Here is a 27219-nt window from a genome sequence, read left to right as displayed (position 1 = left end):
TAATAACTACCTTAGCGCATTGATTTCTATGGAACCTTAATGTGATTAATTTACTCAAAATGCATTTCTGTTTTTACTTTATAAACAAAAAAGCAAAACAGAAATCCTCATCAAAATCTATCATGTCTGGATCTACTTACTGATAGAAAAGAAGGCAGGAAGCTTTTACTTAGTTGAAAAACAGGAAAAAGAACAGCCAGAACATACCAATTTTAATAGTGAAAATAACTTGATAAAACAGTATTAGAATCAGCAAACTCAGTCCATGTCAGTGATATGATCCTCACATAAGAGACATTTCACATTTCAGGCTTCTTTGTGACATGTGGACATTACTGTGCTAACTGGTCCAGTATGGCTGTTAAGATCACAGCACTGGCTTACACCAAACACATATTGCACGAAACAAGCTCTGGTTTCCCTAAACCAAATGTGCTAGTTAAAGTGAAGGTGCATTTTGTGTGTGTTGGGGTAGCATTTGCAGGGAATAAGTGAAGGTCATCCCATTCTTTCCACAGTTCTCTCCTGCTGATGGTGAAAAAAGGAAGTGGAGAAGGGTACATTTAACACACTCACTGTAAAGTAGCTCATCTGTCAAAAATCCCTCAGAGAAGCTTTCCAGCAGTGGTCTGAATCCTTTAACCCTCCAGGAATATGAACAGTGCGGGGAAGCTTGGGGAATTGTAAGGAAGATGTGAAAGATTCCCCCATTCCACGTCTGAAGCTAGTCATAGCTGCTAATCTACGGATTGCATGTAACAGTGCAGTTCTTTGTCGGTTTTGTGTGCCTCTAAGTCATTTTTTACTTATGGCGATCCTAAGATGAACCTATCATAGTTATTGGCAGGTTTCTTCAGAGGGGAACCTTTACAAATTCAGTTTAAGAATGGAACAAGTTGCCTAGAGTAGGGTGACTGTGGAACTTCCTTCCTTGGTCCTTCTCAAGGGAAATCTAGATATACCAGGAATGCTTTAAATTATAGAATCATAGCATTGGAAGAGACCACAAGGGCCATCTAGTTCAACTCTCTGCCATGCAGGAACTCACAATCAAAGCCCTGCCTGAAAGATGCTTATCCCGTTTCTGTTTCAAAACCTCCAAAGAAGGAGACTCCAGCATACTCTGAGGCAGCATGTTCCATTGTCAAATAGTTGTTACCATCAGGAAGTTCTTCCTAAGGTTGAGGTGGAATCTCTTTTCTTGTAGTTTGAATCCACTGCCCCGTGTCCTAATCTCTGGAGCAGCAGAAAACAAGCTTGCTCCATTCTCAATATGACAGATGTAGGTTATATTTCTAGTGTAAGGAGTTTGCCTAGCTGATCTGTACACAATGCCTCCAAGCTATAGAGATTAACTACACAGTTAACAGTTGTATGATTGCAAACATTCTAAATGTGCCAGCAGCTGGACAATTACCTTTCCCTGTCAGTTTGGGTTCTTATTGCAAAAATTATATGAGGCACTGAACATTAAATTTTCTGTGCCTGATAATCCCTTTGCGCCTCCCCCCTCTTTTGCCATACAAAGAACATGCAAATATTTTCCTTTTTTACAGGAGGAGATCTACCTCTGCGCTGAGGCCAAAGGGACAAGGAGCACCATTTTGCACTTGGCCACTATGAGGTGCCATTTCTTCACAGCAGGAAACTTGCTGTGATTCAGACAACAAACACATAATAACTAGGCCACTTCTCAAACATCTGTTCCCAGGATGGTGTGGAGAGATGAGTTTCTGAGTTTTCCACTTGACTGTCTTAGCGTATGGTTTCTCTTTCATTCATCTTGCAGCAAGCAGACCCTTCTGGTGACCCTTGTCCATCTTATGTTGTCCTCTCCATCCATGTAAATATCAGAAGGTATTTTCTACACACAGAACAATCAGGGAATCCGAACAGCTACGCCTGTCCTCTGTGAGGAACTTGCCTGCAGCTGGAGGTGAGGCAAATCCTTCTGCCAGGCTGGATGCTGTTCTCCAGTCCTGACAGTCTTGCTTTGGTGACTGGCCTCCCCGTTGTTTAATGCCATGCCAAGCTGACTTGTATTTCCTAAACATGAAAACAGTAATAAAGAAAACAACAAAGCCATGATGAGTAAAACCCAAAACCTAAATTTTAGCAATTCCTTTATTAAGACCAACCAAAAAGCTACAGAAGTGTGCAAGCTCTGGTACTCACTTAACAGGCTAGATGAGACTCGAAGACAAACCAGCTGCACCACACAAGAAGAGATCCATCTGTTCTCTTTGTGCTCTCCATCTATAGTTCCAGTGGCCAAACTAGCAATGATGTCAACAGTTCTCTGTATTTAAATATGAAGCTGCCCCAATAACTCAGAAAGAGTTTAACTTTTAAAATGTAATTTGTCCCTATTATTGCCTAGAGCGTTTGAAAAGTAACTTAATACCATTTTTTGTAGTGTTGACAAAATGACTTGTTCCCTTTTGATTGCTTTCCACTAATTTGGGTAAGAGCTTAGGATAGCAATAGCAAGTAAATTTCTATATTGCTTATCAATGCACTTAAGCACTCTCTAAGCCCTATACAACATGTCAGTTAATTCCACCAACAAACTGCACACTCATTTTATTGACCTATGGAATCTATCTATATTGATAGAGAATGTCAGAAACATGGGTGTTTTTCCCCCTGCCCCATGCTCACCATGTAGAATCCATCATGACATTGCGCCCACTGAAGGTGTGGATGGGGAACCTCATGGTATTGAAGTTAGAAGTGCCATCTTTACTGAAGAGAGAATTCCAGCTCTTTGCCAATAGTTGGCCCTACAACAGAAGTAATACTTATAAAACCAATACATAGGTGGTACTCTATTGTTTTGTAGCCCCAAGTCCCAGAATTTTAGTGTGTAAGGTGCAACATATAAAATGAACTGTCCTGTAACCTACAGTAAAATACAAAATGCATGCAAGCTAGGATACTTCAAATGTCAAAATGCCTTCATTTTTCCTGTAGCAGAAGTAACTTCTAGAGAGTCATTTAGAAACTGTTAATCCATTTGCTTGGTAATGGCGTCAGGTATCAGAATTAGTTGGGTAAGTGCTAGGCAATTGCCATACGCTTCTTTAAGCAGTAGTATAAGAAGGAAGGATGGCTGTCTCCCATATATAAGAAGTCATTAACATTTTGTCACTAACCTTAAGGTTGACAATAGGCAGACCCCTGTCAGTTCTTTTCACGATTGAGGCTAGGCTTTGAGTGGATGAGGACAGGAAAGCCCGGAAGGTTCCATGTAGCTTTGCCTCCTGTGACTGCCGATAGCACTGAAGGTCAATGCCGGCAATCCCATTCATGGCACCAGTGAGAGGGGTGTTGAGTGCCACTAGACGGATCTGGAAAAGTGAAGAGATACTATATAATTATATCATACATAAGGAGGAAATGATTCAACAGGTGGTGTAGGTCAACCAAAACAACACCTAATGTCTACTTCAGGGCCATTCATACTATGAAATAACCCAGCGTGGAAACTGGGTTATTTCAGGGTCATTCACACTGGGAGTGAGAAGACTTGGTGCTGGTCCTGTTCTTTTGGAACTGGGGATTTTACCACATCTTTTCAAAAGAACCAGTCTTTTTTTACCAGCCACAAATGGGAATTTGCTGTTGATCAAATCAGAGCACAGGAAGGGAGGGATTCATGTGCAGGGTAGGTGCTTTCTCTCTGCCAGCCAAAGCCAGATCCAAAGCCAGGGAAGTGGTTCTCTTGGGAACATCATTAGACGGTGTACGTAAAAAAATTGACAGCTTATGCACATGTTTGCTATTGTGGGGTCGCAGTAGACAGTGGTTTAAATATTGGCATCATCAGTATGACAAAGGTACACATGATTTGATTGACATTTAAAAAGAAACCCTATCAGTGGGGGTTGGGGTTAGGGGTCATTTTTCAAGGTGAACCTATCCTGGGAGTTACTTGGCAGGGGTTGTTCAGAGGGGCTTGCCATCGCCATCCTCCGAGGCTGACAGAGGGGGGATTTCTCCCAAACAGTGTGACATAGATGCGCATCATTTGATTGGCAGTTAAAAAAAACTGAGAAAGATCGAAATGTCGGCTCCATTTTAAATCAATACAAATGGTAATGTGAATGTCAACAGGGTTAAATTGCCATGGACAGCTTCGATCATGGCAAATGTAGTGTGAATTTCGATTGATTTGCATCGATCACGTGTTCCGGATCTATTCAGCTCAAAAACATAAGTGTGAATGATTCCTTGATCAGCTTTCACCTACAGCCTTTTCAGATCTGCACCAAGCTGGCTCTCTATTAACAATTAAAAGCAAATTTAGTTATCTGTATAAACCAGGGTAGACAATTGTCAGAAGAACTGGGGTTTATTCTGTCACCCCATTAGACCCAGAAAAGGCCCCCTTTTCAATAGGAACAGCAAAATGGCCTCTCTTGAGACTAAAAAAAAAAGTTGTGAAATTGCTCCCATGTCTCCAGGAAGCATTTAGGGGCAAAAACATTTTATTTCAAACTTCTTTTTAAAAAAAGGATCCCGGGACCTACAAAGGCAGTCTTGGGAGGCTGCTTGGAAGCCACATTATTTTCTTCACTTTCACAAAAATAGCCCCATGGTTCTTCAGAGAAGCCAAGACCATTACACCATATTCAAGCAGCTTTAAATTTGTGGTATTGTTCTACCCAAGAGCTTGGTCTTAAACATTTAAGGAGTGATATGGCTTTGCTCTAAAGCAGAAAAAGCTTTGTTCTATAGGAAGAAAACTGAAAGGAAAAGAGTGAAAAGATAAAAATACTATAGGACAATCATGAAGCATAGATATAATTTCCCATCTTCTGCTCAGGCCTCTCTAGAATTGCCAGCTCTCCTATTGCTCACGTCTAGAAACTTAAAATTATTATTATTAATATTATTATATTTATTTGTATCCCATTCTTTTCCTAGAACTGGGACTCAGAGTTACTTCACAACATTTAAAAATAATACAATTAAAAACATAGAAAAATGATACATTAAAACAGAATGAAATTGTTAGAATATTAAAATAGATTCCTTATTAAAAGAATAAAAATACGTACTGTTAAAAAAGAAGCCTTGTAAAAGGAATAAGCTAATCTACAGTTCATAGAAAGTTCTTCTACCTCTATGAAATGGCCTTGCCTGTCTCCTTTTTGGCTGTTCCCTCTGCTTTCCCTGCTCCAAAGTCACTAACTAGATACCAGTCACTAACCAGATTTTTTGTCTGAAACACACACATGTTGTAAAGAGTTATGCTAGCAATTTGACTCCTTTATATGCATCTCTGCTTGAACTTACTGAAGGTATCCTATGGGAGATCTTGGTTGGTGCACTCTGGACTGCTGCTTGGCTTTCATCGCTTTGGGCCTAGAGAAACAGGCTTAATTTATTATGTATTCAGAAGTTTTAGATCCTACCTTTTTATTGAAGGTAGGATACTACAGACTGTAACATTATATCTGTTTGCACATTTGCACCTCTCCCCCAACACACTTTAGTCTCTGGCAGAGCTGGGAAAGTTATGTTTGGATTATAGCTCCCAGAATCTGCAATCTACATGGCCATGCTGTCCAAAAATAACTTCCTCAACTCCGAGACACACCAAGGCTTAAGGATTCTTGCCAAACACAACGAGTTGTCTCTAGGCTCATAGTTATCAGCATAATCTCCTGGAAGCCCTATTGCTTCAGCACAACTGTACAGGGATGGACTGTTGTTGCTTTTGAGTGTTAGTGAGATATGCTGCTTATGCTCAGAAGAGGTTTGAAGCCCCACTCAGCCATGAAACCCACATTGGGCAGGTCACACTCTCCAGACTCAGAAAAAAACCCCTCTGAACAAAATTTTCCAAGAAAACCCTGTGATAGGCTTGCCATAAGTCAGAAACAACTTGAAGGCAGTTGACAACAACAAACCTTTTCATATTTTCAACAAAAATGACAACATAAAATTTCCTATTTGTGGAGCCTCACCACAAATCTGTCTAATACAAATGTTGTATAAATATTTCAAAATGAGTTCTTAAAATATATGCATCCTAAGACTAGAACACAATATTTTCTCCCTGTGCCCAGCCTACCCTCTCGTCTATTGAGATCGAGAGCATCTTGAGGAGAATAAAGTGGGGAACTAAATGTCTCCAAATTGATGCTCTCCATAGACCTAGCCATGCTGGGTGGGATAGTGGGAGCTGAATCAATATGGAAAGCATCATATTGGGGAAGGCTGCATAGTATCCCCAGGCATAGTTCTCTGGCTCTCAGTACATTTGCACCTCTCCACCAACACAGGGGAGAACCTGGTACACAGAGGAGACATTTCACAAATAAATGCATAAATAAATAAGCAAGCAAGCTAACAAATGGGTAATTCTTTACACCCAAAGGTATTGAGTTATTACATCATATTATTACTTTATCCAACAGTTAATTTTGCTGTCCAACTGGGTGACCTAAATGGGTTTAATGCTGCTAAGTTTTTCGCTCTTTGGCTGGAGTGGTTGGGGGGCTACTTATCTTTCTCCCTGTGCAAAACATTTAAGCCATTTCTTGCAAACACAAGACCAATATTGATAAAATACAACAAATCAAACAGGTATTGGCACAGCTTCAGAAGCTGGGGAAAGTCCTCACCTGATTTCTCTCTGTAGACACTGAAGGGTCATCTCCAGCCAAATAAGTCTCCGAATCCTCTAACTGAATCAAGTAATAAGAGGCAGAAATGTATAAATGAGCACTTGTTCTCAGACTTTGCCATCACAGTCAGCAGTGCCAGGAAACTCATACAAGTGAGCCAAGCCACATTGTGAAGACTCAACAATTCCCTGTGTCAATTTGGGGTGGGTGGGGTAGGATGCTTGCTGCATTTGACCAGAGGAGTAAGTAGTTTGGTATCCTAGTTCATATAAAAGTCAACCAGATGCCTCTCAGCCGGGGGGGGGGGGGGGGGAGAACTTGACTGAGAAATACTACAATACTACAGAATCACAGAGGTTTTAGGGAGATTTGATTTCTCATACATCAAATTCTGTCAATACTACCCACCCCCCAGCAAATGAAGTAGTTTAGTATCCTAACAAAATCCTACCAAAAGCTTGCTCCATCCCTTGAGGGTCCGGAAGAAAGCTTCACTCTCTTCGCTGACATAGACCAAGCTGCCTTCAGGAACAGAAGAGGCAGATTTGAACATCAGTTCTTTTGACTTGAAAATCCAGGAGGTGCGCTACAAAACAGGGAAGAAAGAATTACTTTTAAGGAAATATTACCCAAACTCATCTAGGCTGAAGTGTGGATTTAAAAAAAAAATATCCTTGAGTTCAGAGATGGTAGATTTTACTGTAACAATCTTAATGCGGTAGTTTGTAATACTAGCAAAATTTCCAATATCCATCCCTTTTTGTAAAGTGAAATGCAGATGGTTATTATGGTGGTGCTGAAAGCCACCTACACACCCATACTGACCAGATTCAGAAATGCACCCTGCTGTATGTTGATCCATGCTAGCAAACCAGTTCTAATAGTTTTCATTTCTGTTTCCAAACAAAAAACAACCTGAAGAAAACCCATCTTTTTCCAGATCGCTGAAGTCATTTAAAAAGGATGATACACTTTCTCCTTTGATAAACAAAAGTGGCTGGTTTTCTGTTGCAGAAATCTGCTTGTGTGTTTTGGAAATCAATGCCTTCCTCAATTTACTGAATTTTTGAAATGGCATTTCCCCCATATTTCTTGGAAGTTTTGGACCAGATCTCACAACATTCCTGACTATTGGCTACAATGCATGACACTGATGGAAGCTATAGCTCAAAATATCTAGAGGGATCCAAAGACTGAGTCTAAAACTATCAGTCTGGAGTCTTCAAATAAAAAAATAGCTTAGAAGTCTCCTTCTTTTTTGCTTTTCCATTTTTTTTGTGTGTCCACGGATCTATTTAGGTTTACCAGGTGGAGGATTCTAGGAGAAGTAGGTACCTAACAGGCAAACAGCTGGGTGATCTTGGGCCAGGAACTCTTTCTTTTACTTTCAGTCTGACCTAACTCACAAGGTTGCAGAGAAGCTTAAGTGGGAATCAAGTGAAGTGTGTATCCTACCTAGGTACACTGGAGCAAAGATGCAATATAACCACTCTTCCTATACAAGTAGTCTCCCTTTAAAACCAGGGCTCACCAAAACCTGCCAAGTGTCTTGCTTGCCAGGGAGTCGCATCTTCTCCTGAGCAGGAAGCCTTGGATTTTCTAATCCAATAAATCCAGGACTTTGGTGAAAATAGAAAATGCTCTCTGCAGATACACAGCTCTTTATCCCAGAATATTGAGGGGGGAGATTTGAAACAACAACAACCACACAGAGCAACATACCTTAACTCCATACTGGTTTACAATAGAAGAATCCCTCAGAGGTTGCTCAGTATCATCTGCACAGCAGAAACAGGACAAAATTAACATTTCCTCTCCTCCAAAACAGACTGCATTCTACGTCTTCAAGATGTAAACTAAGGATAAGTAAAGTGTGACTAGAGCCATACATAGACTCCCCTCTCCTGGTGGTTTGTGGAGGCTTCAACCTCTCCTGGCTTCATAGGCCATTCTTCTTCTAGCCCCAAATAAAGATGAGGTATCTCCCCTGGAAATATCAAGGAGTGACAATTTACCTTTTTAAATAGGTTGTTGGTTGGGAAGGACACAATGTTTAACATAAAAATCAATTTTTCAAAACCAGAAGTGGAGTTCTGGCCACTTCTAGGATTTCCCTTTTCTTTTCATAGCATCGCAGACTCATAGGACTGGAAGAGACCACAAGTGCCATTTAATTCAATCCCTGTCATGGAGAAATACACAATGCACTCCAGAAAGATGGCCATCCAACTTCTCTGCTAAAAGATCTCCAAAGAAGGAAGGTCCACTGTGCACTGAGACAGTCTATTCCACTGTTGAGAAGTTTGCACAGTAAAGAAGTTCTTCCTAATGCTTAGGTGGAATCTCTTTTCTTGTAATTGAACTTACTGGTTCATACTTTTCTCTCTGGAACAGCAGAAAACAAGCTTGCTGCATCTTCTAAATGGCATCACTTAAAATATTTAAACTTGGCTGCCATCTCATTTCTCAGCTTTCAAGCTGGTTTTTTCCCTTCTTTTCTTGGCAATTTTTGTAACCCCTGCAGTGTCCTTGGGGCAGGAAATCCACCCCCCTTGCCATAGTAACTTATATGGTTACTTCATTCCTATGCAGAGAAAGTTAGTTCTTTCTAGAAAAGGCATCTAAAACCAAATCTGGAAATCAGAATGGCTGGCAGACAACAACACCTCCTCCTTATTTAATGCCTTTTACCAGCACAGTCCCACCAATAGCACTAGTTTTCAGACAGACTACATAGTTGCAGAAGACAAATGACCAGGCCAGCTGCTAAATGGTCAACCCCAATATATGCATGCAGGACTAGGAAAGGCTTGCAAGATTGTTTGAGACTAGAAACATGTGATATGCCTGTTCCAAATAAAGAGAGAAATGGGCTTGTACCTGAATCCACAGCTGGGTCCTGGGACACCTGGAAGAAACATAAACAGAAAAATGAACACCATCTCATCAGGAAAGTTGTATCTATTAATGATACATGTAGAAGCACTTATTCCTAGTGCAGGATGGGGCCCACTGGTAAATGGAATCCAATGAGGCTGATTTAAACAAGTAATCACACTTGTTGAGCAAGGGACTCTGTAAACTGCTGTGGCTGTTTCCTTCCCTTCCCTGCATAAGGGGAGCCTCTTGGGTCCTGACATTGGCAACAGCGATTTTGTCGAAGGTACTGTCAATGTTTGTTTATACTTGATATTATGACCCTATATTGTGTCTGCACACTGGAGGTGAACAAACTATTCAGCACTGAGAGGGGTACAAGCAGCCCTGGGGCCACATCTAATGTCAGCTGGGAACCAGGGGCATTGCAAACCTTCGTACACAACCCTGTACCCCACTCACACCTCAGTGCACTTGCAAACATGCACATAAAGCTTGTACTCCCCACTTTCACATCTCAGCTCACACCCATTCCCAACAATTTGCAGCTACTAGCAGCAGGAAAAGAGCAATCTCAGAAGGTAGGGGACAGCATTCCACCACCACTTTCACAGCCCTGCTGATGAACAGAAGTAGAAAACCCTTTTCTAAAAACAACAACTCCCAGAATCCTCCATCCCCTGGGAGGATTCTGCATATTTTAGTTCAAAAAGTAACATTTTCATTTTGAGGAGAAAGGTATGTGGAGTTCTGCTGGTATCAGGGGCCACACAGAGAGCATCTGAGATATATGTGTCTCCAGGCTGGGTATTCCTACTATAAATCGAAGCTGAACAGTATATTTTATAGAAATCGTTCATCTGTACAACTCGCATCCAAAGAATCTTGGAACACTGTAGGAAGAAAAGCCAATGGCATGGCTTGTCAATCAGAATTCCAGATGCCAGAAGTAGAGGCAGCCAGGTTATTTGAGTAGTGAATCCATTCCATACTTTAACCTGAACTTGAATGGAGTTATCCAAGGTGCTGAACACCATCCCCTGAAATAGGGCACAAGCATCCTAAAAGTCAAACTGAATGGGACATGAGAGCTCTGCGAGTGAAACACTAAAGTCTCTTTTCTCTCAAAACAACAATAAAAATGTCAACAGAAGCTGGGTAAGAGGGAATCTATACCAGCATGAGAATGGGATAACTTTTCTCTTTGTATCATTTTCTGTGCTAAATCCTTTTACTGCAAAGTGACAATGTACTCCAGTTGATAAAACAGCTCAACATATTCTGCAGAACCATCTGCAACCTTCCAAGATGTAGTACCCTTAAGATAGGATGGACTGCCATTGTGACTGGGGATCATGAGTGTTGTAGACAAACACATCTGGAGGGTACCAGGTTAGGGAAGATGTAGAGGTAAAGAAAATATGTTCCCCCAGATGTTAGCAGACTGCAACTCCCATCAACTGTAGTTAACCTAGTGAATGTTGATAGGACTTGTGGTCTAGCAACATCATGGAGGGCCACACATTTGTTATCGCTGGTCTACAGCCAGCAAACAAGAGCATTTCTGAAGGGAAAAGTGCACAACCATCTCCCAGTGCTCTGTTCAGGGCTAGATTCTTTTCACTCAGAGGGCTTTGCCTTGTGAAACCATCTCTTCTGGGCCTGGGGCACACTTTTTAAGTTGTCTTTCAGGACAGGGAGAAGCATTCATTTGGTCCTGTAAACTTACCGGCTGCTTGCAATGAGGCCTTGGTGGGACAGGATACACTCTCTGGAAAGAGAAATATCATTTGGAGATAAAAACCATAGGGCAAATCAGGCCCCCAAAAGTAGAGGTGGGTGGGCTGAAATACAGGTTGAAGCAGAAGGGCATGAGATTCTCCTCACTTTTTATCAAGAGTGTTCATATTAGATACAAAACACAGTTCCCTGAATCCCCCCCTTCTAGCATGGTCAGTCATATTAAAATGTTAAAAAGTAAAAATTTCAATCTCTGCTTCCTGTTGTTATACACACTATTCAGAAGAGATTCATCACGGGACTCCCGGCGGTGATGGCTGAGTGTTAGGTCGCTAGCAGACGGGCTCGTCACAGTGATCTTCAAGGCAAGCCAAGCAGGGAGGAATCCCTGCCTAATCTGACTCCGAGAGGGAGCCAGAGAACGGGGCTCGAAGGGGGATTTCTGCATCGACCGAGCCAGGGGCTCCTTGTGGGGGTATGGCGACGGACGGTTGCTGAATCCGAAGAGCAGCCGGGGCTTGCCTTGCTCGCCATTTTGGCTCTGAACTCTGCCTGCCGCTTATTTTAAGAAAGAACTGATAAAAGATAACTTTCATTTAGCAATCTTCCCTCCCTTTTCATTGAGTTTCGGAGGACTTTAAATACAAAAATCTGGATCAAAACAAACCTCCTCCTGATAAAGCAGCGCCTCCCGACAAAATTTAAAAGACAAGCCGCCCCCAGAGAGGATCGGCTTTAAAAGCAGTTTAAAGAGGAGGCTCTGCTTGTAATAACCGAAATTGGATCTGAGTCAATCATGGACAGGGTAAAATAACTGCAGAAACGCCATAATATTTAAAAAACCTTGGGAAGCATCCACTCAAAATTAAAACGCTTGCTTGAATTTGCTAAGAGAGAGAGAGTAAGCTAAGGGGGAAGGACAACAAAATGGCGATTTGAAGCTGAAATGCCAGAGGAAAGGAGCTACAAAGCAACAGTTTAAACGATGGAAATATAATTAGTGGACAACCCTAATTAACTAATTTAAACTACAAGGAGGACCATATAAGAAACATTGCTAGACCCTCTAATCCAATTTAATCAACTTTAATATATGACTGAACCAAGAGGGGAAGGAGGGGAAGACAAAAGAGACTTTGAAACATTACCAGATTATACTACCAAATAATCAAGAAAGGTGACGACGGAAAGAGGACGGGGGAGGAGACACCAATGACTTACAAAATTTATAATAATTAATTTTATATGTGTTATGAAGCAAAAAAAAGTTTGCAGTGGAATTAAAGGGTGAAATTAAAGGAAAACCTTTAAGTTAACTATTCAAGCAAGGTTATATTACCAAATACTCAAGAAAGGCGACGACGGAAAGAGGACGGGGGAGGAGACACCGGATCTACTCCAAAACTTTTCTTTTTGGCTGTTGGGGCCTTTTTTTTTTTTTTTTCTTTTTTTTCATTCTCCTTTTTCATCGTCTTTTTTTGCCTCTATGTGGAGGTAAGGTGGCTATAGTGGAATCTAAAAATAAGACTGCTGGATCTTCCCTATCTCCCAAGAAAGGCAACAACGGAAAGAGGACAGGGGACGAGACAACGGAGGAATATAAAAACTGTTACACCATAACATCCCTAAAATACTACTTTTAAAAGCAATTTTAGGACTCAAAACTAATTAAGCGATTTGTAACCTAATTACAGGGAGTTAAGTAAGAATAGTGGCTGAATTTGCATGATAACTGATTTTGGATTTGTTTTCTTTTTTTAAAGATTTGAACTTTGTGCGGTTTGCAAAAAAGTTATTTTTTCCCCTCTTGGGGACATTTATTGACCAATTTGAAGGATAACAGGAGCATATTATCTCTAAAAGTAAATGAATGAATAGTCATTTATAAAAAGAATTGTCGTAGCTTGTTATTAGAATAAGATAAGTTAAGTTAAGCTTTTGGGAGCTCTGGAGATAACATTCACGTTAAACTAATTGGGGAGATAAAGGAATTAACATTTACACAAATCCTTAGAGTTATTTACCTATGTGTATATATATATATAGTCTATAGATATATTTTCATTATTCTGTAATTTCCTCCCAGTTAGGGAGTTAATTGTTAAACATTGGGATTTGCTCAAAAGGAGTGTGAGAAATGGCTGCAGGATCGAAAAAGGTGACGCAAGCTTATACAACCGCGGTGAGAAGAGGTTCAGACGCATCTGAAAAACCAACTAAACCAACAGACTCAACGGCTCAACTATTTATGGAGCAATTTAACACATTCAGAGAGGAAATGAGAAAGGAATATAAAGCTTCTAGGGAGGAAACTAAAGAAGACCTTCAAAGAGAACTGGGAACATTTGGGAAAAAACTTGATAAGATAACTAAGGATATCTCAGGATTGCAGACAGAAACAAAAAAACTAGCAATAAAAACTGAGGAGCTGGAAGAATCATCTAAAGAAATGAAAGAAAAATATAAGGCTTTAGAAATAAAAATGCTGAATCAAGAAGTCCGACATAGAGAACGGAGTTTAAAACTGAGAGGCGTTCCAGAAGAAATTAAAGAAGACCTTTATGATAAAATAGTACTGGCTTTGGCAAGCTTTATCGATATCTCAGAAGCAGAAATGGGAGCAGCGGTTGACAAAATCTTTCGCCTGAATTCAATTGTGGCTAGGGAAAAAAGACTTCCGAGAGATGTGGTGGTAGCCTTTTTAGGCACGAAATGGAGAAACGAAATATTGCAAAAAAGTTACATAACGGAATTAACGATAGAAGATGTGCAAATTAAGATTTTTAAAGATGTGCCCATAGAGATATTGAAAAGACGTCAAGAATATAAATTCCTAACTCAAGAACTAACAAAAAAGAATATTCCCTATTCCTGGGATAGGATTGAAGGAGTTTCAGTGTTATATAAACAAAAAAGGTTCAGGATCAACTCCACACAGAAGGCAAGAGATTTCTTAAAAAAGGTAAAAGCTGAGAGAGGAAAAGAACCTCAAGAAGAAAGACAAATGTCAACAAGACTACAAGAAAGGAAACAAAGAGAAGAAGAAGAAGCACAGAGGAAGAAAGAATTAGAGAATCAAAAAGAAGAATTTCTAACTCAAAAGGAAAAAGCAACAACTGAAGAAGAGCTTCAGCTCCTGAATTAAGTAATATAATTAATTAAAACAAACTTATTCTTATTCAGAATGTCATTTAAAATAGGTACATGGAATGTAAAAGGCTTGAATTCTAAATTTAAACGCAGTAAAATCTTTCATTATCTAGCTAAAAAGAAACTCGATTTAATATGCTTGCAAGAGATAAAGATAAAAAGGAAAGACCAAAAATATTTGAGAAATTTCAAATTGGGCCAATCATTTACAGCTCTGAATGAAAAGAGGAAAAGTGGAATCGTTATGTATATTAAGGATAAAATAACAGCACGCAAAATTTTTGAAGACAATAAAGGTCACTATATTGGAGTTGAAATTATTGTAGACAATGTGAAATACCTAATAGTAGGTATTTATGCGCCCAATGAAAGCCAACATAAATTCTATAAAAAGTTAAATGAACTGATCAGACAAGAAGACTACGATAACATAATTGCTCTTGGAGACTGGAATGCTGTGATAAATCCTCAACTTGACAGAGCCTCAGGGAAGAAAATAAAGAAAAATCAGGGTAAATTGCCATCTACCTTCTTTACATTTCAAGAAGAGATGAAACTTGGGGATGTCTGGAGAAGTATTTACCAAAGTGATCCTGGCCATACATATTTTTCAGATTCCCACAAATCTACCTCAAGGATTGATATGTTCTTGATCTCCAAGACGCTCTTCCCAACAGTGAAAAACATCGATGTTCTCCCAAAAATGGTATCAGACCATAATTTGTTGGTGATGACTATCTGGCAAAATGAAAAACAATTTAATTGGAGGATAAATGATTACCTACTCAACAATCAAGAATTGGTGACAAAAGCAAAAGAAATTTTGAAAAATTATTTTGAAGAAAACGCGAATAGAGAAGTCTCTATGAGTACAGTTTGGGACGCAGGCAAGGCTGTTATGAGGGGTTTTTTGATACAGAAAGGGAGCGAACTGAAAAAAAGATGGAATCAAGAACTGAAGAATGCAGAAGAACAAATCCAAAAATTAGAGAGTAAACGGAATAAGGATCCGACAAATGACAAATTGGATAAACAACTTAAATTTTGGAAAAATCAACTTGATAAAGAAATCACAAGACAAATAGCAAAAAAAATGAAATTAGTAAAACAACGACACTTTGAGACTGCGAACAAATCAGGAAAGTGGTTATCAAACAAATTGAGACAACAAAGAGAAAAAAACAGGATCTCAGAGATTAAAGTGGAAGATAAAATAATTCACTCTCAGAAAGAAATAACAGAAGCTTTTCTTAAATTCTACTCGAATTTATATAAAAAAGATGACATTCCTGTACAACACATACTAGATTATTTAGAAAAACAAGAGATAAAAAAAATTCCCCAGACTCAACAAATCATTTTAAATGCTGCCTTTTCATTGGAAGAAATTGACGAAGCGATTTGTAGAATGAAACCAAATAAAACCCCAGGCCCGGACGGTTTCTCAGCAACCTATTACAAAATATTCAAAGATGAACTGAAAATACCTTTACTAAATACTTTAAATGAAATCAATATCAATGATATGCCGGAAACATGGAAAAACGCTAACATTACGCTTATCCCTAAAGAATCTAAGGATAAATCTGAGATGTCGAATTACAGACCGATTTCCTTGTTAAATGAAGATTACAAAATTTTGTCATCAATATTGGCCAACAGATTTAAAAAAATTCTATCAGACTACATCAATAATGACCAAACGGGCTTTTTACCATCCAGACATATGAAAGATAATATAAGGACAATAATTAACATCTTAGAATATTATGAAGAAAACAAAGGAGATCAACTAGCCTTAATCTTTGCAGATGCAGAGAAGGCTTTTGATAACGTAAATTGGAAGTTTATATTTGAAGTTCTCAAGAAAATGAATGTAGGGGCAAATTTTCTAAATTGGATCCAAAAAGTATACACGAATCAAAAAGCCCAGCTAATCATTAACGGAAGAAAATCACAAACTTTTGAGATAACTAAAGGCACACGTCAAGGATGCCCTCTATCTCCACTTATCTTCATAACAGTAATGGAAGTTCTGACTAATAAGATTAGAAGCAACACAGAAATTAAAGGAATTAAAATAAAAGGATCGGAATTTAAACTAAAGGCATTTGCCGACGATCTGGTGGTGATCCTGAATGATCCTATTGAACAAATTGATACCGTGTTCAAAACAATGGAGAAATTTGGTGCAGTTGCAGGATTTAAGATAAACAGGGAAAAGACAGTAATTATAACTAAGAACACATCAAAACAAGTAGATCAGTCAATTAAAAAGAAAACCAACTGTGAAATTAAGAAAAAAACAAAATATCTAGGTATTTGGATATCGAACAAAAGCTCAGAGTTATATGAGAACAACTATAAAAAACTTTGGAACGAGATGAAAAAAGACTTGAAAAAATGGGCAAAACTGGATTTGTCAATATCAGGTAGAATTGAAACGTTAAAAATGATGCTCTTGCCAAAAATAAACTTTCTGTTCCAATCAATCCCAATTTCAATTAATCCAAGCACATTTAAACAATGGAATAACGACATAAAGAACTTTTTATGGAATGGGAAAAAATCTAGAATAGGGTGGAAAACGATGACTCGTCAAAAGGAAGATGGAGGAGGAGGAGTACCAAATTTGGAGCTTTATTACCAAGCGAATATTTTGAATTGGATTTCCGACTGGGTTAAATTAGAGAAACAAGACATATTAAAAATTGAAGGTTTTAATAATAGATTTGGATGGCATGCATATCTCTGCTATGGGAAGGCAAAAATCCATAAGGAATTTACGCAACATGAGATCAGGAAATCACTTCTTAAAACTTGGGACAAAATACAAAAGAAAATCTACAGGAAAATTCCGCTTTGGGTTTCAACACAGGAAGCATTCTTTGGAAGATGGGGAAAAATAGACAATTGGATGAATTATGGCGACCTACTAACAAAATCACTGGAGGGGGTTCAATCAATGAAAACACAGGAGGAACTTGAAGAATCCGGCAAGAAAACAAATTGGTTTCTATATACCCAATTGAAAGAACGATTCAAGATGGACCAGAACTTGCTTGGAGTAAATACAGAATTGGAAGAAATTGATAAAATTCTAATAGATGAAGATCATAAAAAAACGTCTAAACTCTACAAATTTTTATTAAAGGTGAACCAAGAACAAGATTTGATTTCAGACGCCATGATTAAATGGGCTTCAGATTGTGGGAACACCATAGACCTAGAAAGCTGGAGAAATGCGAGAGAAAAGACAAAAAAATTTACCTTATCTCAAAATTTGAAAGAAAACTTTTGGAAAATGGAGAACCGGTGGTACCTTACTCCGAACAGACTGGCCTTAATTGATAAAAAGAAGTCAAATTCTTGCTGGAAATGCCAAGAAGCAAGAGGCACCTGGTTCCACGTGTGGTGGCGATGTCCCAAACTTAAAAGATTTTGGAAACAAATTCATATAATGATTGAAGATATATTAAAGATAAAATTTGAACTTCGACCTGAAATTTACCTCCTGAATATGATTAATAAAACTTCACAAGAAATACAGAAAAAATTTGGAAGAATACTTTTATACATGATCACAACTGCTAGAATACTGTTAGCTCAATTCTGGAAGGACAATACTATGCCGGATCTGGACTTGTGGCTCCAGAAACTAATAGAATCAATGGAGATGGATAAGCTTTCCGCCTATATAAAACAGAAAAACGTGGATAAAGTAGAAGGAGATTGGGAACCCGTTATACAATTTTGCAAAGCTAAATGGTTTAACGAGGAGGTTTAGATACAAATTCAAAGGTATATAGATGTCGAGATATGAAAGTAAGGATTAGAGATAACTTAATATCTACCATTTGTTGAAATTTAATGTCAATATGTCTATAGAACATGAAATCTGTTATACAACAATTTATTTAAGTGTAATGATCCTGAGGTACGGATGTGAAATTGGAAATAATATTTTTCGAATCCGGCTATTAAAATAAAAGTTAGCATGAAAAGGGAATGAAAGAAGAAGGAAGATAGAATTAAGAACATTATATGGAGAGTGTATATATGATATATATGTAACTCTGTAAAATCATGTGCATAGCTGTTTTTTATGTATGTTAAACGGAAAAAAATAATAATAATAAAAAAAAAAAAAGAAGAGATTCATCACATGCTGCTGTACTTCATAACTGAGAAAGGCAACTTTTGCTACTAATACAGGGCAGGGTACTGACCTGACCTCTGACTTCTCCCTTTGGGATAAACATACAACAATCTGCCTTCCTGGGGACCAATGATGCCATAGACTCTTAATAATGTCTGGCCTATTGAAGCCCTGGTGGGAGTATTGTCCAGATCCTCCTTCACCAAATGTCCTCTCCTGTTTTCCATATCCTCCAACTCAAACACACACTTGCTTCAAGCATGGACAGACCTGTTGGACCTTGGTTTTGCCTCACTTGAACTCAAACACACCCAATATTATGTTGTGGCAGCACATTCCAGTTCTGTAGTAAAAGGCTAGACATAATTGCCTTTCAGAGAAGAGTCACTACTGATCATTTCATGATAAGCTTCCAAGGAATCTCAGCGTTCCCCTGAACAAAGTTTGAAAACTATTGCTCTAGGCATTAACAACATTCAAGCAGCACTAATGTTAGACCTTGAGCTTTCTTTTACTTAATAAAAGCAGCTGTCTGTTCAAATAGATATGTGACATTTAGTTGATACCACCTAATAAATGAAGAACTAGGTCCCAGATATTCCATAAGGCACCCTTCAAGAATAATGTGGTTGCAGTCTGCTTCCACTTTTCTTATTGGTTCATAGTTGCATTCATGCCAGTTAGCTGAGTGTTGTCAATACTGAGTGGAAGAGTGGGATCACTTACATTGAGGTAAAGGACACCTGGTGGTCCAGGAGGGCCAGGGGGGCCAGGCAGGCCAGGACTTCCTGGGGGACCTGGAGGACCCTAGATGTGAGGCAGAAAGAGACAGAAGGTGTTATCTAGAGAGAAATGCTGAAATTCAATTTTGGTAGCACTGAATATTTCCCATCATTTATTCCACTGTTTGGATTAGAGCTTAGATCCTTGCTACTTACTTTTATAAAAGTAACGTGGTATAGCATCTCACTGTTGGAAGAGTAACTCGTTGCATTGCTTGTTACTATTACAGATCCTCTAAGGCAGTGATTCCCAACCTGTGGGTCGGGAACCCTTTGGGGGTCGAACAACCCTTTCATAGGGGTCGTCTAAGACCATTGGAAAACACATATTTGCATGTAGCAATGAAAATAATTGTATGGTTGGGGGTCACCACAACATGAGGAACTGTATTAAAGGGTCACAGCATTAGGAAGGTTGGGAACCACTGCTCTAAAGCAATGGTTCTCAACCTTCCTAATGCCACAACCCTTTAATACAGTTCCTCATGTTGTGGTGACCCCCAACCATGAAATTGCAGTGTCTCGGTTCCTAAGATCATTGGAAATATGTGTTTTCCGATGGTCTTAGGCGACCCCTGTGAAAGGGGTCGCGATCCACAAGTTGAGAACTGCTTTTCTAGGGGAATTTACTTCAACCGGCTAAGCGTAAACTAGCAACTCTCAGCCAGAGGGCTTTTTCATTAGCCACCCCTAGACTATGGAATGACCTGCGAAAGAGATTCAACAGCTAAAAATGCAGTCTGAATTTAAAAGAGTATTACTTATCTTTTCCAGCTGGCCTACCTATTCAATTTCAAGCTGTGAATTTTAAATTAGGATATTTTAATTATGCTGGATGACTTAATATGTTCTATCTTTATGTATTTTACCAGTGTTTTTCAGTGTTTCAATTGGACGTGTTTTGACCTATGTTGTACCCCTCCTTGAGTCTTGGTATGAGGTGGGTAAGGAATAATAATAATAATAATAATAATTTTCAACCCTTTAGAATTATTATTTTGTACACTTTGAAAATGCAAGTTAAAATGACTCTAAAGCAAGGTTTTAAGAGTAACAGGAAATGTTACTCATTATTCTAAAAAGGTATACTGTAAATAACGTATACTGTAACCATTGTTACCCAAAACGCAAAGCACGATTTCCAAGATCTGGTCTGGAAATGCTGGTAAATAGCTTGCCAAAGAATACAATAGGCTCAGATCTGACAGAACTGGAAACTCTGCTTCACTAATATAACTTTCAGTTAATGCTTCTTAGTCATGCTGAAAATGGAGGACATTTTGGAATTCCTCCTGGACAGAAGGTTGAAATGTAGGAAATGTCCTAGAAAAGGAGGACATCTGGTTACCCTGCATTCAGAAATGTCCTTGTTTACAGCTATCTTTGTATTTTGCTTAATACAATTTTATATATTATCCACATTCCTTGATACATTAATTTTATGCTTTAAACAATTGTACAACATTCCTCTTATTATTTTGACATTGTTTTCATTGTAGTGACTTTGTTAATTGCTTTGGTTGCTATTATTGCTATTATTATTATTCACTGTATTATGTTTTTACTATTGTATAAAAACATATGCAAGAATGCCAAATTCTTAATGATCTGCCTGCTAAACTTGAGTGCCCTCCCATCCTAAAAACCATTCTGAGGGTTCTGGATATAAATTTTTAGAGACTGCAAAATCAAAATCAAACCAGGAATTGTAGGAAAAGATGCAAAGCTGGAACTGACTTACATGATTGAGAACTGCACCATATAACTCTGTGTTTCCTTTGCCGTTCTGAAGAAAGATGAAGGAGAGGGGAGAAAGGTGCAAACTCAGCTCCCAGTTATTATGAGTAAATAACTGAGTATAAATCTTGCTGATTTATAACGTTTTAAAACTCCTTTTTAAGTTCCGCTTACTTTCCCCTACGTTGCTCTTTTCATATTGAAAAGCTTTATTAATCCACGCTAAAAGACCCAACATGGTGCTATTTTTTTAACACATACATATCAATATGTGTTTCTGCCTATATACTGAGGACTTTTCTGTATGATCCCGATTCTTGCAGCAGTCATGATAGTAAAAAGAAAACATGAATACACAGCTTGTAGAGAAGCCATCACTCTTCCTCCTCTCAATTGTGTGAATAGGGCTGCTGCCTCCATCGCACCCTGCTGCCGGCTCTCCTTTAACCCTGCCTCTCTACCTTATGCCCAAACCAGCATGCCTTCAGGTTGTTTTAACCCCCCCTCACCTTTCCCCACACATTTCCAAAGCTTTGTGGGTGTGATTGAAGTTTTAAAAAACAGAAAACAAATAGAAAACAAATAAATAAAAGTAAACAGGGTGCTGGGAATACCAAGGAGGAGTGGGGATGGGGAGAAGATAGGACACTGACAACACGTGACTAGCAATTGTGCAACTGGCCCAGGAGAGATGTTTCACATCTTGGGACTTGAGCACTTGCCAGGAAATTGACAGGTTTTCACCATCAATGAAAAAGGATGGGTCAGGGACAGAGCAAATATGGGTCACCAAAGCTTCTTCTTTCTTCGTGTAATAGTAGTTTAAAAGCTGCATTTAGTAATGTCCTAAGACAGTAGACTTGGGAAGTTTAGACTGTCCAACTTCCTCTATGGGATTTTGATTCTGGTTCAGACAATTTGCTGCCAGCTGTAGGGATGTTTATTTACTACCACTATGCTCTGCTTGTATACAGCTGGCCCTCCATATTCACAGATCCAACCACCCATAGCTTGAAAATATTTTTGAAATGTATATAAATTTCCAAAAGCAAATCTTAATTTTGCCATTTCATATAAGGGGCACCATTTTACTACCCCATTGTATATAATGGGACTTGGGCATCCATGGATTTTGGTATCCATTGGGAGTGGGTCCTAGAACCAAATCCCAATGGATACTAAGGTCCACTGTATTTGTAAATAGTGCAACGTGGTTCCCTAGGATAAAAGCAAAGTTCGGTAAAGTTTCTTTAGACACTGCAGTAATCATTTTCTTTTGAGATTACAATTCCCCTAAGTAGAAATATTGGAGCTGTATCCCAAAAAGTAATGTTTCCAAGTTCTGTCTTAATGGGACACAAATGTCTCCAGAAGTACCTCATGGTAGTTAAAAGGCACCCAGGAGTCAGATGAGCCAGGGAAGCCAGGGAAATGTGTATCAGTTCTGCCTTCTCCACAGCAGCTACGGCAATCCTGTGTGAAATCAGAATAAATGATATAAGAGAGAGAGAGGAAAAAATAGACCCCTTTCTATCATTATGCCTCGAAGGACAAGAGTACTGCTTACACAGTTACGCACCAGTTCTCCTGGGTCCCCTTTTTCACCCTGTAAAACAAAACAAACCAAAAATGAACAGGTGGTCAAATTGGGTACTCATTTTACCGACCTATGAAAGGATGGAAGGTTGAGTCAACCTTGGAGCCCTGGGATTGAATTCACAGCCATGTGGCTGCAGTATTGGCATTTAACCACTGCGCCACCAGGGCTCCTTGGAAGCTCCCTGTAACTTCCTACTATTGAGCTACTAGATAAAGTGTATATGTTTCAAAATCAGTAGATGCTGACACCTCTTGGAGTCCCAACCTACTCAGACAGAAGCAAGAGGGGACACGTGAGGCCAGGCAGTGGAGCCAGGGGATAGAAGAGGGAGGCTGGACAGCAGATGCACATTAGGCCTTTCTCAAGATGGTGCTAAACACATACATTTTGTGCAGGCATCCCCAAAGGAGGTCTGCTTCCATTGAGCATGCACAAGTTCATATTGAATTGAAGGCCTTCCCTAAACCCTAGACAGTAAAAAGGAAAAGCCAGGAGTGTTGGGTCCCAGCAAATATGCTTCCCAGGTACCAATACCAGCCACATGTATGGTTTGGTATCCAAGCTTTGATACTTACCTTAGGTCCTGGAGGCCCAAGAAGTCTTGAGTGAGTATTGCACTACAAGAAGAAAAGCAAAAGCATAAATGAAACCTATTAATATGCAAAAAACAAACAAACAAAATAAAACAAAACAGGCCACATCCTTATTGTTAATGTCAGAACTTGGAAAATTACCTGGAAAAATTATAACTCACAGAAACCCCAGCTAGCATGATCAGTGGCCATGCTGGTTGGGGATTCTGGGAGTTACAGTCCAAACCATTCTAACCCTGTACAACTAAAGTTGTGCTTAATCAGGGAATGGTGGTGACTATGTGGCCCTATGGTGCCAGACTGCACTTGCCAGCGCTCAAGCCAGTATAGTAAATGATAAAGAATGATGGGAGTTGCAGTCCAGAAGCATTTGGAGGGCCACATGCTTCCCATCCTTGTCTATAAGCCTGTGGTACAGACCTTTCCCAGAATTTCATACTTGTGGGGTGACAAATTTTTGATAAACCATGCTAATTAAGTACATTTTTGTACCTATCTATTTATATTTATTAAAGCTGTTTTGTTACTAAGATTCATCTCCCACTGCATGAGATATATTTTCTCTTTTGGTAAGAAGAAGCATAGAAGGAGCTGACATTGTGGGATGAAACGGAAGACTGAAAAACAACTTTGTGGGGGAACTGGAATGCAAGGATCGATGGAAAGGAATGGAAGCAATTGAAATGAGTTGCACAATTTCTCCTTCCATCTACTCCTAAAAGGCAATCATGAACTTTTTCATGTGTTTTCAGGTTCATATTTGTAGTCTAAATGTCTAAAAACCAGAGGTTAAAAAAAATCAAAGAGGAAGCTTCTTCTTGTTCAGTATCCTGGCACCTTTCTTGCCCTAAGCTACCAAACCCAGAGGACTATCAGGGAAAGAATGATGTGCACATTCTGGGCTGGAGTGCTCCTCACTCACCTGATTTTCTCCAGGTAGTCCAGGGGGTCCCATGGGACCAGGTGAACCACGAGACCCCTTTTCTCCAACCAGTCCTGGATTGCCTTGTAGGCCAGTCTCACCCTTTTCACCCTGTAGTGACAAAACATGGGAATGAGCAGGGCCGGATCCAAAACAAAACAAAGCAAATCAAAGCAACGAAAACAAAACGAAGTCCATAAGAGCCATTATTCTGGGGGGGGAAAAGGAAATAACATTCGGTCCTCTGTATCTACAGATTCTACATCCAAAGATGCAACCATCCACAGCTTGAAAATATATAATTTTTTTTTACCAAAAAGCAATCTTGATTTGTAATTACAAAATTTTACAAAAGTAATTACAAAATTTTACTTGTCCCTGCAAAAGAAGGAGTACAGCTATTATTTCCTATTGCATTCCTTTTGCAATTTATCTTCATCGTGCTTTGTTATCCCCTCACTCTTCCCAGTTTATGTCTCTTGTAACATTTTATATAAGGGACAGCATATAATTGTATATAATACAATGCTATATTATTGTCTATAGTAGGACTTCAGTATTCATGGATTTTTGGTTTCAATGGTGGACTTGGAACCAAACCCCAGTGGATACCAAGGGTCACCTGTATTCAGTTTTAGGAATCCTGTCTCAGTTGCATTTTCACCCCTTGCGTCTTTGATTGATGGCACATCTGAACATATGATCTAGCCAACCTGGTATCCTCCAGATGTGTTGCCTTCAGAGTTTGGAATGTAACTTTTTAAAAGTCTTTCATTGTGTAACTTACTACAAACTCCCCCCTTAACAGTAATTCATCACTGTTAATGTGACAAAATAATTCACTCATTATTGTTACTTATTGCATGACTACTTTTTGTTACTTTTAAAAGAATGACATAAAGTTTGAAAAATTCTGTTGTGTCCCTCTAAAATAGAGGTGGGCAACAGTAGGAAGGTAGCAGGCCAAATTTGCTCCTGAGGAGACTATAATAGGGCTGCAGCCCTGTGCAGCATCCCCTCTACAAAAAAAACTCCAATAAAACTATACAAACACACACGTGCACACACACACACGAGTAATCCTGTTTACTTCCTCTATTTAAAAAGGTTTCTGCTGGACCTATAATGCCCCAGGGAGCCTCCCAAAGTGGCAAAATGGCCCTATGACTCCTAGAGACCATTTGAGGGATATTTTGTAAAAATGATATGCCTCCTTGGTTACCCTGGGGGAGGGCTGCCTGTGATCTGTGGGCAACACTTTGCCCACCACTGCTCTAAATTAACCCTAAAATATTTACAAAAAGTTACTTGTGCCTGCAAAAGAAGGAGTATGGGCGTTCCTATTGCATTTCTTTTGAAGTGTAACTTCATTGTGCTTTGGTTATCCCTACTCCCCCTTCCCAGTTTATATCTCTTGCAAGTCTTTACCTGCAAACTTTGGTTTGTTTACAACTCCTACAATCCCACAACCAGCATAACCTGTTTATTATTGTCCCTGATCTTGCTTGACCATTTTATGGCACCTAGCGCCCCCCATTTTTTCATTTCCTTCTGTCTCCCTGTTAATAGCACTGTTTACCTTTGGCCCATCCTGCCCTTCTCGTCCTGAAGGACCTTCTTGCCCAGGAAAGCCTGAGGGTCCTGGTGGCCCTGCGGGGCCTGGAAGCCCTGGATGTCCTTCGGGGCCCATGGCTCCTGGAGACCCCTCTGGCCCTTCTGGCCCTGGCATACCTGGTGATCCAGAGGACCCTGGTGGTCCGGGTTGGCCTGGGGAACCAGGAAGACCTGGTGCCCCTGGTTGGCCTTCATGCCCTGGGATACCAGGAGGTCCTTGAGGGCCTTCTGGCCCTGGGTATCCTTGAGCTCCAGGAGGGCCTGGGTGGCCAGGCAAACCCTGTGGTCCAGGGGGGCCTTCAACAAGCATGGTGGCTCCCTGGAAAAGATCCAGAAAAACAGAAGAATATGAATTATATTTTAAGAGAGAAGGAAAAGTTCATGCATTTTCTCTGGAGCAACTCATATGTCAAGTTTACCAGTTCCAATACCAAAACCAAATTGAAAGCCGAGTTTTTACTGAGATGGAAAAACTTGTGCTTGAGCTGTACTAGTTCAGAATACAGGTGGGGATTCATATTACTATTGTTCTTAAATAACATAAGCAACAGTAACCCCCAAAGGCAGAAAGCTAGCATGTCAGAGGCAAGGCTAGACTATAACTGATCCATGACATGATGGTCTCTTGCCTTGTGGAAGAATTTCATTCTATGAAGGAACATTCAGCTACCTGTCCATGGCAGGAGAGGAGGTAAAGAGGCTTTGGATCATGAACCCTTAGTGTCTTGATGACAGCTTGGAAAAGTTACTTTTTTGAAATGCAACATAATCACCCAGCTTGAGTGGTTCTGGATAGTTATAATCCAACCAACGAACGAACCAACCAACCAACCAACCAACCAACCAATTTTTCCAAATTCTGGAAAAATTTTTTTATCTAAATTGGGCAACCCACACAGGTTTCATTGTAAAGAAAACTTCCATTGCTTCCATTGCTAAGGGTAGCTTCCACTGGTGTAAAAACAGCCTTTTCTCCCAATGGTAAGAGTGTGCATGACCACTACTACAAGTTGGATACACGGTGTATGGAAAAAGGATAAAGTTCTGGTCTTGCTTCTGACATGGCAGGGGGTTGGACTGGATGGCCCTTGCAGTCTCTTCCAACTCTATGATTCTATAAGGTCTCAATCCAGATCGCACCCCTAAATCTGCTCTTCATTTTAAAACATTCTTCACAATATAAGGAAATACGAAGTCCACTGGCCAAGCACTTGATGATATATCAAACCAGAATGTGGAAAGACTACTTTAGTTGCAGAATTCTCCATGGACAGTGGCCATGTGGGCTAGGGGATTCTGGGAACTGTAGTTTTCTCAAAAGTAAGTTTTCCAAGCTTTCTTTCAGTCTACTAGCATCTGATTACACATACACTCCTGTAGACACCATACTTCCCAGCTCCCCCTGCC

General features: G+C 39.6%; 1 protein-coding gene across 1 annotated transcript in view; it reads right to left on the bottom strand.

The window, feature by feature from the left end:
* Positions 1-202: 202 nt before the first annotated feature.
* Positions 203-27219, bottom strand: part of LOC149309158 (uncharacterized) — a 40568-nt gene continuing 13551 nt past the window's right edge. The window contains exons 9-24 of the mRNA XM_089531869.1: positions 25778-26101; positions 24199-24309; positions 23259-23300; positions 22663-22689; positions 22461-22556; positions 21088-21132; positions 19291-19371; positions 11245-11286; positions 9519-9546; positions 8361-8416; positions 7090-7224; positions 6636-6698; positions 5302-5370; positions 3156-3350; positions 2662-2783; positions 203-2046 (exon numbers count right to left, since the gene is read on the bottom strand). Coding sequence (XP_089387995.1) covers positions 1851-2046; positions 2662-2783; positions 3156-3350; positions 5302-5370; positions 6636-6698; positions 7090-7224; positions 8361-8416; positions 9519-9546; positions 11245-11286; positions 19291-19371; positions 21088-21132; positions 22461-22556; positions 22663-22689; positions 23259-23300; positions 24199-24309; positions 25778-26101 — 1632 coding nt within the window. The 3' untranslated portion in view covers positions 203-1850. The remainder of the gene's footprint in view (positions 2047-2661; positions 2784-3155; positions 3351-5301; positions 5371-6635; positions 6699-7089; positions 7225-8360; positions 8417-9518; positions 9547-11244; positions 11287-19290; positions 19372-21087; positions 21133-22460; positions 22557-22662; positions 22690-23258; positions 23301-24198; positions 24310-25777; positions 26102-27219) is intronic.

Source organism: Sceloporus occidentalis, unplaced genomic scaffold (genome assembly GCF_023333645.1).
Source record: "Sceloporus occidentalis isolate IW3139 unplaced genomic scaffold, rSceOcc1.0.p SCAF_7, whole genome shotgun sequence".
Lineage (NCBI taxonomy): Eukaryota > Metazoa > Chordata > Lepidosauria > Squamata > Phrynosomatidae > Sceloporus > Sceloporus occidentalis.
The sequence above is the reverse complement of the archived record's forward strand: the minus strand, read 5'-3'. Positions and strand labels throughout refer to the sequence as shown.